The sequence below is a fragment of the Canis lupus genome, chromosome 27 (genome assembly GCF_011100685.1).
Source record: "Canis lupus familiaris isolate Mischka breed German Shepherd chromosome 27, alternate assembly UU_Cfam_GSD_1.0, whole genome shotgun sequence".
NCBI classification, from domain to species: Eukaryota; Metazoa; Chordata; class Mammalia; order Carnivora; family Canidae; genus Canis; species Canis lupus.
In genome coordinates, this window is record NC_049248.1 from 42,052,608 (window position 1) to 42,072,958 (window position 20,351).

A 20,351-nucleotide genomic window follows, 5' to 3' on the forward strand; every position below is an offset into this window, starting at 1 on the left:
TGAATTTATTTACCATTTCTAGATGTCTGTCTCAGGTTATTTTAGCCTGCATTAAGCCAGAACTGGTATCTTTTATATACTTTGACATCTCTTCTCAGCATACCTTTGCTTTCAAGTTTTCTCCCACCTTGCCAAGAATAATTTAATAGTTCTTTTTGCACTGTATTATCTTTCCTCCTTACCTGGGGTATATGAGCTCTTTGAGAGTAGTAGAAACCAGATCTTGGTCCTCTTTGTGCCTCCAGTGTCTGCCACAGTGCCTATCATAAAGTAGGCACTTAAACATTTTATTGAACTGTATTTCCCTGCATGAATACTGGATCTAAAGTCTTAAGAACTTGGTTTACAATCAGCATACTGAATCAAAACCTCCTAACTTAACCTATGTGATGTGATTATTTTTAGGATTGTGATAACATGAAAGCTCATGATATATGATGGGCAATCGAAGATGTTTGTGGGATTTTATTTTATTTTATTATTATTATTATTTTTTTATTTTTTAAAAACGATTTTATTCATTCATTCATGAGAGACAGAGAGAGAAAGAGGGAGACACAGGCAGAAGGAGAAGCAGGCTCCATGCAGGGAGCCCGATGCAGAACTCAATCCCAGGTCTCTAGGATCACGCCCTGGGCCGAAGGCAGGCGCTAAACCGCTGAGCCACCCAGGTGTCCCTGTTTTTTTTTTTTTTTTTTTTTTTAAGTAACCTCTGCACCCAACATGGGGCTTGAACTCATGACCCTGAGATCAAGAGCTGCATGTTCCACCGACTGAGCCAGCCAGGTACCCCGGTGTGTGTGTAAGATTTTATTTATTTACTTGAGAGTGTGCATGAGCAGGGGAAGGGGCAGAGGGAGAGGTACAAGCAGACTCCCTGCTGAACAGGAAGCCGGATGCGGGCTCCATCCTAGGACCCCGAGATCATGACCTCAGCTGAAGGCAGACCCTTAACCGACTGAGCCACCCAGACGTCCTGATGTTGGTGTTAAGCACTAAGACTCAATTTCCTCAATGTGGCAGGTTGAAGTTTTCAAAGATGAATGTAATTCTATCCCATTCCATGTGCTCTTCAGCGGGAGCCCTGCTACTCCTCATCTAGAGGTACTGTCGTCTGTGTCCCCACCCTCTTGAATCAAGGTGCTCGCCGTGACTACTTTGATCAGAATACAGTGGAGGTGATGTGTGCCAGCTCTACAGGACATTCTTCTTCTCCGCACTGTGTATGGATCCTGAGATCAAGACCTGAGCTGAGATTGAGTCGAGTGCTTGGGGCACCTGGGTGGTATAGTTGGCTGAGCACCTGACTCTTGGTTTCAGCTCGGCTCATGATCTCGGGGTCGTGGGATTGAGCCCTGTGCTGAACACGGACCCTGCTGGATATTCTTTCCTTCTCAAAAAAGAGAGACACTGGGTTTTGATTCTTGATTAGCTGTTTGACCTTAGGCAAGTTAACTTCTTTTTGCCTCATTTTTATCATATATGAAGTGCTTTATATAGTGCCTGGCATGTAATGAGTTATGTGGTATTATTTATATTATACTACTCAGGTGCATCTTTTGACAGATTAACTGGGACAACCAACAGATTTACAGAGTAGCTGTTCAGATTGCAAAGGCTTAAAACCATATCTTTTAAAAGTATTTCATATTTCACAAATCCATGAGTCAACACTAGGGGAAGTTGAAGAGCTAAATTTAAGACCTCAGGCTAGCTCTGACCAAAAAACTATGTAAAACTTTTTAGAAATAGCTTTTACAGGCCCCAACATAAGTCTTAAAAGCCAGCCACTCAAGGGCGCCTGGGTTAAGCGTCCAACTCTTGATTTCGGCTCAGGTCATGATCTCGGGGTGGTGGGATCAAGCCCTGTGTTGGGCTCTGTGTTGGGCATGGAGCCTGCTTGGGATTTTCTTTCTCCCTCTCCCTCAGCCCCTGCCCCTCCCTGGTACTTGTGCACACGCTCTTTAAAAAGTCAGCCAGGGGGATCCCTGAATGGCTCAGTGGTTTAGTGCCTGCCTTCGGCCCAGGGCGTGGTCCTGGAGTCCCAGGATCGGTCCCTGCGGGGAGCCTGCTTCTCTCTCTGCCTCTCTCTCTCTGTGTCTCTCATAAATAAATACATAAAGTCTTTTAAAAATAAAAAAAATAAACAGGGCAGCCCCGGTGGCGCAGCGGTTTAGCACCGACTGCAGCCAGGGGTGTGATCCTGGAGACCCAGGATCGAGTCCCACATCGGGCTTCCTGCATGGAGCCTGCTTCTCCCTCTGCCTGTGTCTCTGCCTCTCTCTTCGCTCTCTCTTCATGAATAAATAAATAAATCTTTAAAATAAAAAAAAATAAATAAACAGCCACTCATTAAGGAAACTCTAAGCAGGGTCAATATCCTGATATTGTCAATCAACACCGAGTACCTGATTCTTAGAACAGTAACCTGTATTTTTCCGTTTTCATCCATTTCCCTGACAAGCACCATATGCCTTAATGTACACAAGGACATCTGGAAATATTTTGATAATCTGAATATTCACTAAATGGAAGACTATCTGAGATGAATTACCAAACTACCATTGGTAATTTTGCCAAGACCTCAACTACAGAAAAGTCTGGATTAGGAAGACTTTTTTTCCATGGCTAAAAGAAAACAGAACTAAAGGAAAACATCTTAGACTCATTTGTCACAATCTTTTAAGTGTTAATTGGTAGTCTCTATATGGGAAATACAAATTTCTAACTGGAAGTGTCTTCACCAAATCTCTCTTTCATTTGGTGACACATACTTTTATCTGCTCAGTATTTTTTTTTTTTTTTACTATTATGCATGTTTAGTGAGCCATAAAATGTGGACACTCTCTTCCCAGCATGCACAGAAAGAAAATACTGGATATCTAAGAACCTTAAGAATGAAACCTGAAAATTATCTTAATTAGCTTATGGATTCAGGGAATTGGGGATAGAGTCACTAAAGAGGTTGAGACAGCAGAGGAGGGTTGAAGCACTTTTAATCACAGAAGAGTAAACAATAGTATAAACCGTTAACGGCTCACCCAGTGGCTGTTGTCCCCCTCCAGCCCTCAGTGTACCCTCTGCCACTCCCCCCCCCCCCCCCACTCCCTGCGTACCATTTAGTGAAGAGCAGGGTATCAGCAGCTGTCCCTGTAACTACCAGGTGGCAGGAAGGGAATCTAGCTAGGGGCCAAAAATCTTGGTCATCCATCCATCCATCCATCCATCATTGTCTGTTTCTGTACAACTTCATGTGAAATCTTCCAGCTCCAAGGAGGAACAGTGCAGAAACCTGGAGCTGAACTTTACTGTTCCGTTCAGATGGCCAGAGCTTCAAGAGCCGTGGACAACAAGGGAGGGGACAGGTCAGAGCCAGCACCATTCAAGATGCAGGCCAGTCTGAGATTGAGGTGGGTTCAAAGGGGGCACAAGGTCTAGTGGCCCCAGCCTACAGTTGTGCCCCAACCCAGGAAATGAAACCCGTGCACATGCACAAATGCATATGCATATACATGTACGGGCACGCGCACGCGCACACACACACACACACACACACACACAGCAAATAATATTACTGAAAGAACCTGGAGGCTATTAAATACAAAATGGCAGAGTTTTTTTAAAAAGTGAAAATATCTGCTTCTTTGATTCTCCTCAGTGCCCTGCAGACCCCTAGTCACAAGCACGTAGATGTGGGGAGGCCCAAGAGGAGTGCGTTGCCAGTGGCCCTACAAATCCATGTGTGCTGTAGTTTCCACACCAACCACCTTACTCTTCAGCCCAGTAGCTGCTTCCCATGTGACCATTCACCCGATTGGCACCATTGCTGGAGCTGCTGCCACAGGGGCTTTTCATGTTGGTGGCCATATCTTCTTCCTCTGAGCTGCTTTCCACATCACTGCGGTCATCCTTAGACACCTGGGTGGGATGGGGCCAAAGATAGGAAAGGTGAGGACAGAACTCATCTGCTACCGTAAGACAGACTTCAGCCCACAGAGCCCATGTTTGGCCACTGCTCCCACTGTGGCCTACTTTCTGGTTGCACCTGACTCAAGATACTATCTGGGCTATGGCTACCATTGTGAACATCCTTTGACTTTTTATCGGTTTCTCTCTCATCATCTGATTGATGATTGATTGATTGATTCTGTTCCCTATAGAATAAGGAGCTGCTTTGGTAAGGGTATGTCTCTCCCTCTGGAGCAGCCTAGGAGAGCTGAATTCATTCACTGAGTCTGGGTGTAGGTCTGAGGGAAACTCCACACACTCTTTCTCCTCTCCTACCTCAAAAGCTAGAAAAGACCAATACAAACAACACAGATGGCTGTCATCATTGCTTCTGTCTTATGGGGGTGGTGGCCACTGGAGTTCCCCATATTGATTATCCTGACTTTTGTTTATCCCCAGAGCTGATCCATAACTAGGCTTTTTTCAATAGTTCTACTCTTCCCGGACTCAGTACCCTATGACATCAATGTATTTCCAGTTCTCTACCATGGACTATAAAAAGTAAAGGAGAGAAACCCAGTGAGACCTGCCAGACTTCTAACCCCTAGGACTGAAGGACAATCAGTGTGGGTTTTTTGTTTGTTTATTTTAATTTGTTAAGTAAGCTCTGCACCCAGTGTGGGGCTTGAACTTGCAACCCTGAAATTAAGAGTTGCATGCTGTACAGACTGAGCCTGCCACGTGCCCCTCAATACGTTTTGTTAAAAAAAAAAAAAGAACAAGAAAGGGGTGAGAAGGATACAAAGCTAGAAATGCTGTTGCCAAGGAGTAGGGCGGTTACTTTGGCTAGTTCTGAGACTCTGGTTTATTGTAGCTGTTGACCTGTGAACCCAGGCAACTGTATTATCTGAGCTTTAGGAAATTTCTACCAGAGGGCAGAGTCTATCTAGATTTGAGGTAAAGGGAGGCTCAAAAAGGAGAAAATTAAAATAAATAAATAAATAAATAAATAAATAAATAAATAAATAAATAAATAAATAAAGGAGAAAATAAGAGTAGACTCAACTTTTGCCTCCATTTAGGAAAAAGAATCTGCCAACTTGAGCTCTAGTCAACAATGGCCCCACAAGGTCAGGAGGGAGGCATGCTCAGAGACAACACGGCCAACAGGAAGGAAAGCAGAAAGGAAGAGAAACACATTCAGACATGCTTTACTGAACACTAGAAGCACAGATACACTTACATGCAAGAGATGAAACTGTCCAGCTCCCACCAGGCATAGAAAAAAGGAAGGAGGTGAGAAAAGAGTGGAGAGTACAGAGTCTGGGTCTAATCCTTCCTGGATAGGTCACCTGGTCAGGAAAGAAAAGCAGGAGAAGAGATGTCCAGTCACCCAGTAGCTACAGCAGAATGCATAGGCACACTGAGCAAGTTCTAAAACCAGTTGCAGCCATAAAGAACAGGGACACAACAGATCGTGTATACTTGGGTTACATTCCATCCCTTTGTCCTACAGTCAGTATCTTCTCCGGCGGAGCCCCTCCCCCTTGCCACTCCGTATTGCTGAAGGCTGAATCCCTACCTAGCCCGTAGGCAAATCCCAGCCTGACTGCTTCAGAACTTGCACAATTCAACTAGGAGTTTGATTGTTAAATGACACCGTCCTTTGTATTTTTGGGCTGGGGGCATAAGGTGGGTATTTGAAACCCTAAATACCTATCTCATGTAGGATCACTGCCTCATTCAACAGTGGGATGAGGCCAGTACTTAGTCCCATATCTTGAACATCCATATCCCATATCTTGGGATCTTGGAGTAGCTTGTGAACACCATTCTTAGGCAATCAAACAATGCTGTTTTTATATGTAGTTTAGAGCTCTGCATACAATTTCCTTTGGAAAAAGGTTTCCCTGATAAAAAAACAAAAATATGAAGTGCACTGAAGTAGGTAGGTTAGGGGCAGGAAATGGTTGAAGCCATCTCAAAAAATAATACAGTTCATTATTTAACCATAGTCATTCCTAAAGGACAGGAAGAAGGCAGATCCTTCCTCCTGCACCTATGTCTTTTTTTTTTTTTTTTTTTTAAGTAATCTCTACACCCAACGTGGGGCTTGATCTTCTGATCAAGAGTCACATGGTCTCCTGGCTCTAAGTCATGTCTTAACAGGCTAAACACTTATAGAAAAGGTGAAAAATCTGGAGTCCAAGCTTTCTGCTTGAGTACCTGCGGCTAAGCTAAATAGAAAAGGTCTATGAGTAATATGTATCTTCCTCCCTGGCCCCAAAGAAAGAAGCCATCTTTCCTCCTCACCTTTCCTCGGATCAAAGCTTTAAAAGCAATTCGCACAATTAGGTAGGACCAGAAGACATGTAGAAACTGTAGGATCAGGAGAAGGCCATTAAAGAGCCACCAGGAGGGATAAGGCCCGATAATTTCCCAACTCTCAAAGAAGGTCGTGTTCAGAATCCTAGAAGAAGAGGCCAATGGTGAGATTCCAGAGTTACAGCCGGGCAGTTGGGAATGAAGCTTGGTTTCCGGGAAAGCAGAACCCAGTATGTTTTCTCTCTGTACATTCTAACAGTTGAAATGCCAGGAACGTTCATCCACAGTGAAAGATAAAGAAAGGGGGCTATGAAGTTTTTTATCTTAAGGGGCAGGGAAAGATGTAAATCTTAGGAACTGATGGATTATATGATATTATTAATCGTTTCAAATATGAAGAGTTTCACAAAACCGGGGGCAGCAATTTTAATCATAATCCTCGTCATTCCTCAGATCCTTAGGTACAGATAGAACAATTTGGTAGTTGCCTCTCTCAGACTAAGGGGAATCTCTAACCTACAGTCATTGGCTTTGCACCATAAGCAGGAGTGTAAAGTGAGAGTGGTGTATATGTTGGTTACGGTGGGGGAGAGAGTATAAGAGCAGGAAAATAAGAGCCTGAGAATTTTGCAGTCAGTGTAAAAGAAGGCAAAATAATTACTTAGGCATAAAATGAGGGCTGTTCCTCAGACAGGAGTCTAGAAAGCCACAGCCAAGTGAGTTGGATGTTCTCAGTATGGATCATACCTCCTTAGAAATACTGTTAGAGGGAAGTAAGGTCCTGTGAGAGTCCATAAGGGGTCATGTTAGGCTCAGGATAAAGCAGGGCAATAGGGGTTTTGGTGGCCTGTTCCCTAAATTGGCAAAAAGTACCATTAGCTGACCACAGCTCCATGGCCCTAACACTTACCAGAATGGGTAGATTCCTAGACGAGTGACCACAAAAACAGCACTGAAGATCACAAAGAGGGTGTCACAGAGACGCTGGTATTTGGCATAATTGGCCAGTTTGGCTGCCTGGGAAAGGAGGATAAAAACTGAGTTGGGGAGTGGGGGAAGAAAAAGAACTGAATTGGGGAGAAAGCCAGTTATCAGGAAGAAAAGGAGACAAAGAGAGGAATAATGAGGAAAGAGGGGTTGGGGGATCTTACCTCCAGTAAGAAGTCTGAGGCATCATGTAAACACATGATCAGAGTTCCCACCCGAACCATGTTGTTGATGTAGGAGAAGGTTATAAGCCCAATGGTGGCCAAGTGATGCACAAACATGATCAGGAAGTCCTAGGAAGGAATGGAAATAGAAGAGGCAGGTAACGGCAAAGCTACAGAGATACTAGCCAACTCAGTCCCTGCATGGTTCTCTGAGGATCTCATCCCCTACCTCAGAGGTTCTTTAAGCACAGAAAATAAACATTTTATTTGGAAGTTGCAGAATATGTAGACCATGTATGCTGACCTGACACTTGGAAATAATTTCCGTTGGCAATCAGACCTAGAAGTCATATCTTTGAGATTCTTTTTCTTTCTTAATTTAAAGATTTTATTTATTTATTCATGAGAGACACAGAGAGAGAGGCAGAGACACAGGCAGAGGGAGAAGCAGGCTCCTTGCAGGAAGCCCAATGTGGGACTCTATCCCAGGACTCCAGGATCACGCCCTAAGCCAAAGGCAGGCACTTAATTGCTGAGCCATCCAGGTGTCCCAAATAAATAAAGTCTTAAAAAAAAAAAAAAACAACCAAGAACCTCAGTCTCAGTTCACTGAGGGACAGAAGGATGGGGGAACACAGGTAAATTTGGGTCAGAGAAACAAGGATGTCGTATCTCCACATGTATATGACAGTACATTATAGTTCTTGAGTTGGGGATGGGTTCACAAGTGTATGTTCTAGGATGTTTTAAAACCCATATAGGGCAGCCCGGGTGGCTCAGCGGTTTAGCGCCACCTTCAGCCCAGGGCGTGATCCTGGAGTCCCGGGATTGAGTCCCACGTCAGGCTCCTTGCATGGAACCTGCTTCTCCCTCTGCCTGTGTCTCTGCCTCTCTCCCTCTCTGTGTCTCTCATGAATAAATAATAAAATCTTAAAAAAAAAACCCCAAAACTTGTTTCCACCTTTGTCACCATGTGGGCAAGTCAACTCGCTTCTCTGAATCTTTGTTTCCTAAGCAATAGCAATAAACAATAAAATAAATCATCTAAAATGCTTTCCAGTTGACTCTGAGTAGGTGGGGTTACCAGGAAGGGAAAACAGAGAGCAAGCAAGCAAGAGCAAGTGTGCACACAAGGATCTCCAATGCTAAACAAAAGCCAGATCTTGCTTTTTTGAAAGCAGGCTTTTTCCTGGATGAGACCTTGCTATCCCTAAGTTCTGACTAGTTTCCAGAGCTTTATTTTTAATTTTTTAAAAAAAGATTTTACTTATTTATTCCTGAGAGACAGAGAGAGAGAGAGAGAGGCAGAGACACAGGCAGAGGGAGAAGCAGGCTCCCTGCAGGGAGCCTGATGTGGGACTCAATCCTGGGACTCCGGGATCACGCCCTGGGCCAAAGGCAGACACTCAACCACTGAGCCACTCAGGCGTCCCTCCGGAGCTTTTATACATGTAAGAACCTTAGAGAAAAATAAAGAAAATATAAGGAAAAGGCTGGCTAACTATTCTTATCCTGGGCTGTCTTGAACACCTCAGATATACTTCATCATTAGTAAAGTCTCATTTCTGAGAACATTACAAAAAGCTAACAGTCTCAATTAAACCTACTTTCTCCCTTTTTTATGGTCCCAGTCAGGGCAGAGAATCCAGTGGCAGTAGTAGTGGCTGCTAGAAAGGGGGAGTATGCAATAAATTAGAGTTGACAGAGCCAGGGTCCTTACCTTTCGTTTAATATCTATAAACTGAGAAAACATAAGAGACCAATAGAAGGCCAATTCCATGATATAATAGTAATAAAGCCCACTTGTGAGAGGCTGGAAGAAAGAAAGTAGTAGTTAAAATATTGGCTAGTCAAAAATTCATTCCATCTCTTGTTACTTTATCTCAGAGGACCAATCAATACCCCAAATCATTAGACATCCTTCCTCCCCATCATCTCCCAAGACCTGTAATAGCTAACAGACTTTGGATTGGTGTAGAGAAATAAACCTCTTCCCTCTGCCCCTCCCCATACACATTTTCAGCTTGCAACTTTAGTGATCAGATAATGTTAGCACACAATCGAATCAGTGTCTAGAATTCTGGACAATTAGTGCTTTTCAGGGGATTTAAGACACTTGGTCTCATCTTCTACCCTGTTAGCAGCCCCTGACATTTTTCTAGTATAGATTAGAATCAAGACACTTATTAGGGGACTCTAAGTTACCCTTGATTCAAAAAGGACACCTGAGCCAGAAAGCATCTCATTAAGTGCCAGGAAGCTGTTTATCTTCCAGTCCAATTAGGATGAATATAATGGGGAATCTGGAACAAAAAGATCACTGGATTTCACTGCTATGGGGGCCCCAGAAATAGGTACCCTAAATATATGACTCAAAGAGACTTAGCCCCCAATCCCTCAAGAATACCAAGAAAACATGCCATCTGCCCTAGGACTACCCTACCTACCCTACCTTACACATATACATAAGGGCCCTGTTTTGAAAGGGCTCAGACTGTACCTGATATGGATAGCTATGCCAGCACTGTCGGATGTCCCAGAACCAAGGTGACTAAGAGAAAACAGAGAATCCAGGTCAGGCTTTAGGATTCAACCCTGGCTTACCTATAAATCCCTTTGTCTATGCCAGGAGCCACATGAGAGATGGGGAAGAAAAGGGAATCCCTCTTGATGGAATTTAGGGGTCCTTAAAGGGTCAATAAATGGCTAGGTTTTTCTTCTTGAGCAAGAAAATGTTATTACAAATAGAAAAACCATACTTTTCATTATGTTGTCTTATTATCCTTTCAATGTCTACAGAATGTATAGTTAAGAGACCCCTTTTCTCCCTGACATTGATCGTTTGTTTTCTTTTTTCCTATGGGTTTAACAATTTTAGTTAAACCTTTCAAAGAATCAACTTTTGGCTTTACTAATTTTCTCCATTGTTTGTCTATGCCTATTTCATTAATCTTTTACCTTTTTTTGGTTATTATTTCTTTCCTTTAACTTACTTTGGAGTTACTTTGCTCTTCTTTCTCCAGATATTTCTCCAGATCATAAATTAAAAACTTATATCATTGATTTTAAAACTTTCTTTTCTAATATAAACATTTAAAGCTATAAATTTCCCTCTAAGTACGCTTTAGCTGCATTCCACAAGTTTTGTTACGTTAGGTTTTCAGCTTCATTCCATTAAATATTTTCTAGTTTTCCTTGTGATTTCTTGTTTCATCCATGGGTCATTTAGAAGAGTTTAACTTCCAGAGATTTTCTACATATCTTATTATTACTGATTTTTAACTTCATTCCATTATGGTCAAAGAACGTATTCGTAAGATTTCAAAATTTTAAAATTTACTGAGACTTATGGCCTAGCATTTGGTCTTAATTCATGTTCCATGCGCATTTGGAAATTATATATATTCTTTAGCTGTTGGCATAGTGTTCTGTAAATGTCAGGTCAAATTGGTTGATTGTGTTCTACAAATCTACATCGTTAGTAATGTTTTGTCTAATGATTTAGTCAGTTACTGAAAGAAGATTAAAATCATCGATGGTATTTGTCTGTTCCTTTCCTTCAATTCTGCCTTTTTACTTCCTGTATTCTGAAGCCTCAATTGCAACATTTAGAGAAAAATAAAGTGGTACAGTGAAAAAAAACCCAAACAAACCAACACCAACCATGGAATCAGGATCAAAAAGCCTGAAATTCTTCGACTCTGATAACTGAAGAACAGGAATGATACCTGTTTTATCCACTTTAAAAGAGTTACTAGTTCCATTTCTACAACTATCTCCTCCTTGGAAGAACAGGAATTTTTGTCAAATATTTTATTTTATTATTTTATTATATTACTATTTTATTTTATTTTATTTTATTTTATTTTATTTTATTTTATTTTATTTTATTTTATTTTATTTTTTGTGTCAAATGTTTTATAAACCATCACAGGGTATGCTGATTTAGTTATTAAATTATTATAATTATTATTACTATTATCTCCTCTAAATAAGGGGAGAAACAGTAAAGTTAAAAAGTTACTGAAGTCCAATGCCAGACAATCTATTTAGCATATAAACCTGGGCTGTAGGCATTACAGAAAAAATAAAAGGGGAGAGGGAAGATAAAGAACTAATGGTATTTAACTTTTATCTCTAGAGATGTAAGCATGATTAGAACCCAACAGAGGACCAGAGAGTTTAGACTTACCGACCAGAGAAATTTAATTCCGTAGCAGAATATACATAAATAAAAAGTGAATCTCCACCTGGGTGGACAAAGAACAGAGATTAGATGAATATTCACTCAAAAGAAAGTCTTTGAAGCTGAGGAAGTCAAGATAGCAGATTTGGAGATAAGATAATTATGGGTGAGAAATAAGATAAGTTCCCAGAGGGGCACCTGACTGGCTGGCTCAGTTAGTAGAACAACTGTTGATTTCAGATTTGTAAGTCTGAGTGCCACAATGGGCATAGAGTGTGCTTAAAAAAAAAAAAAAAAAAAAAAAAAAAAAATTTAATTAAATTAAAAAAAAAATAGGGGATCCCTGGGTGGCTCAGCAGTTTGGTGCCTGCCTTCGGCCCAGGGCATAATCCCGGAGTCCTGGGATCAAGTCCTGCATCAGGCTTCCTGCATGGAGTCTGCTTCTCCTCTGTCTGTATCTCTGCCTCTCTCTGTGTGTCTCTCATGAATAAATAAATATTAAAAAAAAAATAGATAAGTTCCCAGAATAGGGACAAATACTGTTACCTAAAAAACTAAAATGATAGAGACATCTTCAGCCCTGTTTAAAAGATTTCCACAAGTGTGTACTGCCTTTAATCCTTTTCTTGGGATCCCTGGGTGGCGCAGCGGTTTGGCGCCTGCCTTTGGCCCAGGGTGGGATCCTGGAGACCCGGGATCGAATCCCACGTCAGGCTCCCGGTGCATGGAGCCTGCTTCTCCCTCTGCCTGAGTCTCTGCCTCTCTCTCTCTCTCTCTCTCTCTGTGACTATCATAAAAAAAAAAAAAAAAAAAAAAAATCCTTTTCTTCTATACACTCCTTAGTGATAGTGCCTAATATTTTTTTGCATGACATGATAAATTGTATTCTGTGGCCAGACGATAATTAGTAAAAACCCAGTGAAATGAAATATAGCATGTCCAGAAAAGGGAGGTTTCCCACCAAAATGCCAATTTAGAGCAAGCCGGTACTATCTCTACCAAGGTGTACAAGGGTGTGCCTGTCTACCTACATAAGTGGAGTTATAGGAACGCACTCCCCAACTGTTTGGGAAAGGGGAACAAAATGGAACTACAATATGTAGCTTAGTGGCAAGCATGTTCAAGACACTAAGGGTAACCAGTCTTCCAGTTATCTTCTTTCCTGCCTATAATAAATTGAGTTAGCCCTCTACATCCATTTACTATTGTCCTACCAAAAGAAAACCTCAGTCCAGTCATACCCTACCCTTCCTTCTCCTCACTCCCCACATCCCTCTGCACACCTACATGCTTTCACAGAATTTAGTGAGCGTTGGGGGCTTGTCCTGATTCCTCCGATGACGAAACCAGCATTGGATTTTTCGGACATCCCAGTCCAGTTGCTTTGACAGGCCCTCCAGCCTCTTCTCATCAGGATACTGTAGATGTATGACCAGAGTCAGAACATCCTTTGCTCTTCATCCTTCTCATTAAATCCCTTTGACTAGCTGAGTGGCAAAAGGGGGATAACTATAGCAATTTAAGGGATGTTTATCTTTCTAGGTTTCATCCCCAAACTCATTTTTAGTAGGAAGTCCTATTTCACATATCAAAGACCTTTACCTTTATACACGTCCTCATTTTGTCTCCTCCCTCCAGCCCAAGCTGAGTAAAAAAAAAACTATTAAAAACCCAAACCACAAAGGTTATCAGTACCATCCCCATCTTGATTATGCAACTAGATGACGACAGAAGCTAGAACAGGGAAAAACAAAATCAAGATATGACATGTGTCTGGGGAAGGAAGAGTTGTGGTGGCTACTAGGTCTAAAATTCAAATGTGGGATCCCTGGGTGGCGCCTGCCTTTGGCCCAGGGCGCGATCCTGGAGACCCGGGATCGAATCCCACATCGGGCTCCCGGTGCATGGAGCCGGCTTCTCCCTCTGCCTGTGTCTCTGCCTCTCTCTCTCTCTCTCTCTCTCTCTGTGACTATCATAAATAAATAAAAATTGAAAAAAAATAAATAAATAAAATTCAAATGTATGTAAACTTGACTTATTTAAGGGATCCTGACCCAAAGGTATTTCCCTGAGGGGATAAAGTTCCCCTTATAGTTATATGGTCTACCCAAATGTGAAAGATCATTCTGTCCTATTCTACCCTTGGAGATACTTGTTTTCTACTCTCCCCTACCCCATATGAATCTTCCTATTTCTTTGCCCACTTACCTTGGTAATAGATATGAACACCTTTTCAAGGATGGCATTGGGTTGGGCCAGATAAGGATCACTGTCCTGGATGCCAACATGGAGTGCACAGGGTTTGGCAATAAACCTGTAATGATAAAAATCCAAAGCCAACTCTAAATACTGTTTGCTAAGCATGAAGGAAAGATTCTGATTAGGGGACTAAGGGGAGGCAAAAGGGAAAACATTTGGCTGGGAACTAGGTATTTTTTTATTTAGTTCTGGATTCTGCCATTGACTCACTTGAGAAGTGACCTGAATAAGAAATATTAGAATATAAGCTCTCTTTCCATTTTTCCCTGCTTCCCTTATCACATCTTGAGCTTTAGAGTCATAAAGATCTAGGTCAAACCTATCATTTTATCTATCAGTCTATCACTTATCACCCATAGGAATTTGGGCAATTTACTTAACCTCTATAAGAATGTTTTCTTCATCTATAAGATGAAAGTAATATCAACATTGCTATTGAGTATTGCTACTCAGTATAAGGGCCACAGACCAAAAGCATCATTGGTTTTTCCTGCAACCCTTTTAGAAATGCAGAATCTCAAACCCCATCCCGGACCTGCAAAACCAGAATCTGCATTAACAAGATCCTCTGGTGATCCTCATTTGCCCATTAAAATGTTAGAAACACTGGTCTACTTTATAAAAACTTTGTAAGTATTCAGTGAGACAATGTATTATGAAGACCATGGCACAAAGGAGATGCTTAATAAATGATGTAAGGAGTTTTCCTTACATCAAAAGATCAAGAAGATCTTAATTGGAGGGCAAAGTAGAACTGAGACTGTGTTCTTCCTAAATACAAATATCCTGGGTCTTGGTCACCTTCCTGACTAATCAAAAGATTATGGAAATAGGGCAGCCCGGTTGGCTCAGCGGTTTTAGCGACGCCTTCAGCCCAGGGCGTGATCCTGAAGACCGGAGATTGAATCCCGTGTCGGGCTCCCTGCATGGAACCTGCTTCTCCCTCTGCCTGTGTCTCTGCCTCTCTCCCTGTGTGTCTCTAATGAATAAATAAAATCTTTAAAAAAAAAAAGATTATGGAAATATGGAAATACTTAGAACTTTCAGTAGCCTGGAAGGAAATTACGAGATGGGAAATAAATTACCTATTAGTATTTAGTTCTAATCCCCAATCTACCACTAATAAGTCATATAAACTTTATCTAGTCACTTAACTCTTTGGGTCTTGGTTTCATCATCTAGAAGAAATAATGAGATGATTCCTAAGATTTTGTATCTATGATTCCATGGTGTTATCATTGATTATAGTTAATTTTTAACTTGTAGATCTTTGAAAATAAGGAACTGTTCTTTGGTTCTTCAAGAAAGATCTCTCTTTTGGGATGCCTGGGTGGCTCAGCAGTTGAGTGTCTGCCTTTGGCTCAGGGCGTGATCCCAGATTTCTGGGATTGAGTCCCACATTGGGCTCCTTGCATGGAGCCTGCTTCTCCTCCCTCTGCCTGTGTCTCTCATGAATAAATAAATAAAATCTTAAAAAAAAAAAAAAGAAAAGAAAAGATCTCTCTTGGGGCACCTGGCTGGCTCAGAAGGTAGAGTATATGACTCTTGATCTCAAGGTTGTGAGTTCAGTGCACATGTTGGGCATACAGTTTATTAAAAAATAAAAATAAAAAATAAATAAAGAGGGCACTTCAGTGGGTCAGTTGGTTAAGCGTCCGAGTCTTGATCTCAGAGTTGTGACTTCAAGCCCTGTGTTGGGCTCCACACTGAATGTGGAGCCTGCTGAAAGAAAGAGAGAAAGAGACAGAAAAATCTGTCTTCTCCACAACCATAAACTTCTGTGAGCATTAGCTCTAGGAAAAACTCTATGTAGTCACTTTCAGGATAAGTCAAAACCAGTTTTAGTTCTCTTAGCACCTTAAGGAGTCCCTAGATGACATTGTGACTGGGAAGCATAAGATGGAGTGCTCTTGACCTATTTTCTTGATCTGCATTTGAATCCAGAATTTATCTCTAAGGGAGGGACTGAGAATAAGAAACTTTATTATTTTCCTCTGTGAAAATCTATCACCAAAGTTAATCAAAAGATTATGTTATGAGCCATGGAGAAGTATTTATTCAGAGCACAAAGTTAGCCACATTTGTAGCCTACTCTCACCTCTTTTGCAGGTGGTGCAAAAGTTTCATTCAAATACCAATACTAAAAGAAAAAGAAAAAAGAAAAAAAAAACAAATACCAACACTAGTAGATACTTTAATTTATACTTCCTGTATATTATTCTGTGTACAAATATGTTAGCATCCTACTCATGTTTAAAAACATTATGAACACAGAATATACAGAGAATAATGTTTTTGTTTACCACAATTCTGTGTCTGTGCTCAGTAGTTGCTCAGTAACTGACAACTGACAGGTCTTGCAAATCCTACCCTTGCTCTAGTGGAACTCAGTTGGGACCTAGGATTGATCAGCATCCAGAGGAGTAATTAAGTCAGTCATTCTTTCCTTTTGAGTTGGTGCTGTATGAGAGACAAAAGCACTGTCTCCTCTCATCTACATTAATTATACGAAGAGGTAGATCTAATAACAAAAATAGCCTTTCCAATTCCTACTCTTGCTCCCTGATCTAGGGATCTTCCTCAACCCAGAAGCAGTCAGGTGATGAATGCCCTGAAGCTAGATTTTACCAGCTACGAGACTCTGTGAGTTACTCACCTATAGAATGGAGATGATATCTACTTCACAGGGTTATTTTAAAAATGAGATGATATGACCCATGCCTAACCTAGTATCTGATATTTAGTAAACATTCATTAAAAGGCAGCTGCTATTACTATTATTATTATTTTGGAAGGCAGCTATTATTATTTTTACCAGAAACAGTTCAGTCTTCGTTCTTCCTGATGCTATCTCTGGCAGAAGGCAAAAAGAGAAATCTTTTTTTTTTTTTTAAGATTTTATCATTTATTTGACAGAGAGAGAGAGCACAAGCAAGGGAGAAGAGAGGGAGAAGCAGGCTCCCTGCCGATGTGGGGCTTGATCCCAGGATTCTGGGATCATGACCAGAGCCAAAGGCAGACGCTTAATAGACTGAGCCCCAGTGCCCCAAGAAGTTTTCTTTCATACAACAGGGACAAGTTTGTACCCTGCTCACCTGGGCGAAACCAAGATAATTATTTTATTTTATTGTATTATCTGGACCTTGGAGCGGACTTAATATCCTAAAGTTGTAATTGGCTCATATCCTGACCTCATTAGTTTGCAGAGTGCAATGAAAGACCGTCACTGGCATCCAGTCAGTTACAGTTATACAGATACAGACCCTGGGAAAACTTATCTATTTGACAAATCTTATGAAGCACCTATTTTGTGCTACAGCACGAAGCACAAAGCCATAAATAAGGAGTTATGATTGGAAAATAATCTTTTTCTGATAAAAATTAAATACACAGATTTATTTATGTACTTAATGAATCACCTTCCTGAAGAAAGTGAAATTAGGTAGTCTTTTTTTTTTTTTTTTTTTTTTTTTTTCTGAGAGAGAGAGAGAGAGAGAGAGACAGGCAGAGGAAGAAGCAGGGTTCATGCAGGCAGCCCGACAGGAGACTCGATCCCAGGTCTCCAGGATCACATCCTGGGCTGAAGGCAGTGCTAAACCGCTGAGCCACCTGGGCTGCCGGGTAGTCATTCTTTCTGTTAGATAGGCACTTAAACCAAAGCATGTCGTAGAGACTCACAGGATTTCAGAGAACCTTTCAGGAGTCTACAACACTCTCATAATCATTCTGTAACTTCATAATAGTTCTTTTTTCTCTCATTCTCTCATGAGCATACAGTGTAATTTTCCATAGGTTACATGACATTGGAATAGACTGAATGCAGAAGCTGACATGAGAATACAGCTTCCAAATGACTAGAGACAAAAATGTAAAGTAATGCTATTCTCATATTTTTTTGTTTTAGAAAATATTTTTCATTAAATATTGGTTATAATGCCAATATAATCAATTTATTGTCATTTATAAATAAATTAATAACATTTTTTTAACATTTCCATTTTAATTTAACCCATGTTAATATTATCCATATAAACATAAATTCTCAGGGCACCTGGATGGCTCAGTAGTTGAACATCTGCCTTTGGCTCAAGTTGTGATCCCAGGGTCCTGGGATCAAGTCCCACTCAGGCTTCCAAAGGGGGTAGGCCTCCTCCTCCCTCTGCCTATGTCTCTGCTTCTCTCTCTGTGTCTCTCATGAATAAATAAAATCTTTAAAAAATAATAATAAACTCTCTTGGAGCCTTAATTTTTAAGAGTGTAAAAGATTCCTGATATCACGGTTTGAAAACTGCTGTGCTGGATGACACTGAGAAATCAAATTTGTCTTGTGATTTTTTTTATCCTCTCCAGGATCAGTTTGTTGCCCAAGTTTTAAAATAATTTGAAAAATCAGATTTCCCTTTGCTTGCAGGTCTGAATTAGTAGGCATTTAGTGCCCTTAATAAATGGTAAGTTACTCCTTTCCATTGCCACTCCAGGAACAGGAGTCTAATGATCCAATCTGATTGTAACATATCTATTCTGCTTCATATACATCATTTCATTCTGCACTTTTCCTGCCCTCTAGGTACATGGCAGCAGCTGACTGAGGCCTGGGCTAATTAAGATGAAATTACTTACTACCTTGCTTTTTCATACCAAAGACAGGAGATATACTATCTTTGTGATTCACTACAACATCACTGATAGACATGAACTAAACACAGATCTATTTCAAAGTATAGATCAAGCTTCTCAACTGGTATATCATGGCAAGTAACATACTTGAGCTATATTTATCCTGAGATACTGCTCTTAGCTCTCAGGCTGATCCATGGGGCCCACGGTAGTCAGGAAACCTTAGTCTATAGCCTTTTTTTTTTTTTTTTTTTAGGAAATCAGCATTTTATTTTTATTATTTTTTAAAGATTTTTTATTTTTATTTTTTAAAAGATTTGTTTATTTATTCATTAGAGACACACAGAGAGAGGCAGAGACACAGGAAGAGGGAGAAGCAGGCTCCAGGCAGGGAGCCTGATGTGGGACTCGATCCTGGGACTTCAGGATCACGCCCTGGGCTGAAGACGGCGCTAAACCGCTGAGCCACCGGGGCTGCCCAGATTTTTTATTTTTATTTATTGAGACACACACACACACACACACACACACACACACACACACAGAAAGAGGCAGAGACACAGGCGGAGGGAGAAGCAGGCTCCATGCAGGGAACCTGACATGGGACTCGATCCCGGATCTCCAGGATCACCCCCCAGGCTGCAGGCGGCGCTAAACTGCTGTGCCACCAGGGCTGCCCAGTCTATAGCCTTTGGCCTCAAATATCCCACTGTGCTATACACAAATCATTTTCTATGTGTGCAGCAACATGATTAGGTTGGAAAGCAGCAGCTCGGATAAATTTCTGGAAAACTATTAAGTATCAAAATTTATATATAAAAAAGAAAAATTACCATCAAAGAAATCAAAATAGGGAATGAAGAGAAAAATACCATAAAAAGACAAAGATCTTATACAGACTGATGAGGATGGTATATCCCTAGAGTATTGAGTAACAATATCTGAACCTGGGATCCCTGGGTGGCGCAGCGGTTTGGTGCCTGCCTTTGGCCCAGGGCGTGATCCTGGAGACTCGGGATCGAATCCCACATCGGGCTCCCGGTGCTTGGAGCCTGCTTCTCCCTCTGCCTGTGTCTCTGTCTCTCTCTCTCTCTCTCTCTCCGTGTGACTATCATGAATAAATAAATTTAAAAATAAAAAAAAAATTAAAAAAAAAAAAAAAACCAACAATATCTGAACCTGAATGCTCACCATTACACATACACACACAAAGGAAAGAAGATAGCGATTTTTTAAAAAGACTTAAGAGAGAGAAGTTAGGGGGAGAGGGGCAGGGCAAGTGGGAGAAGACAACTCCCTGCTGAGCAGGGAGCCCAATGTGGGGCTTGATGTCAGGACCCTAGGATCATGATCTGAGCCAAAGGCAGATACCTAACTGACTAAGCTATCCATGTACTCTCCCCCTGCCCACCATTTTTTTTTTAAATAAAGATTTTATTTATTTATTCATGAGAGACAGAGAGAGAGAGAGAGGCAGAGAGACACAGGCAGAGGGAGAAGCAGGCTCCATGCAGGAAGCTCGATGTGGGACTTGATCCGGGAATCCAGGATCACACCCTGGGCTGAAGGCAGGCTCCAAACTGCTGAGCCACATAGGGATCCTCCTGCAACTGAATTCTTAATAAACCAATCACATTACAAGTTTAAGTGGCAAGGTACCTGGGTAGCTCAGTCAGTTAAGTGTCTATTTTCAGCTCAGGTCACGATTCCAGCGTCCTGGGACTGAGCCCTGCATCGGGCTCCCTACTCCTCGGGAAGCCTGCTTCTCCCTCTCCCTCTCCCTCTGCATCCAATTCCCCTGCCTGTGGTCACACTCTCAAATAAATAAAATCTTAAAAAAAATTTTTTAGCCACTTCTGTAGGGT

At 41.3% G+C, this 20,351-nt stretch overlaps 1 protein-coding gene across 2 annotated transcripts in view; it reads right to left on the minus strand.

Moving 5' to 3' along the window:
• Positions 1-3,594: 3,594 nt before the first annotated feature.
• Positions 3,595-20,351, minus strand: part of CERS5 (ceramide synthase 5) — a 30,894-nt gene continuing 14,137 nt past the window's right edge. The window contains exons 2-11 of one of the 2 annotated variants that reach the window (XM_038577627.1): positions 13,819-13,924; positions 12,898-13,028; positions 11,617-11,674; positions 9,925-9,975; positions 9,145-9,237; positions 7,425-7,553; positions 7,184-7,290; positions 6,262-6,418; positions 5,192-5,300; positions 3,595-3,918 (exon numbers count right to left, since the gene is read on the minus strand). In XM_038577627.1, coding sequence (XP_038433555.1) covers positions 3,911-3,918; positions 5,192-5,300; positions 6,262-6,418; positions 7,184-7,290; positions 7,425-7,553; positions 9,145-9,237; positions 9,925-9,975; positions 11,617-11,674; positions 12,898-13,028; positions 13,819-13,924 — 949 coding nt within the window. In that variant the 3' untranslated portion in view covers positions 3,595-3,910. The remainder of the gene's footprint in view (positions 3,919-5,191; positions 5,301-6,261; positions 6,419-7,183; positions 7,291-7,424; positions 7,554-9,144; positions 9,238-9,924; positions 9,976-11,616; positions 11,675-12,897; positions 13,029-13,818; positions 13,925-20,351) is intronic. The other variant, XM_038577626.1, reaches the window with a different exon arrangement.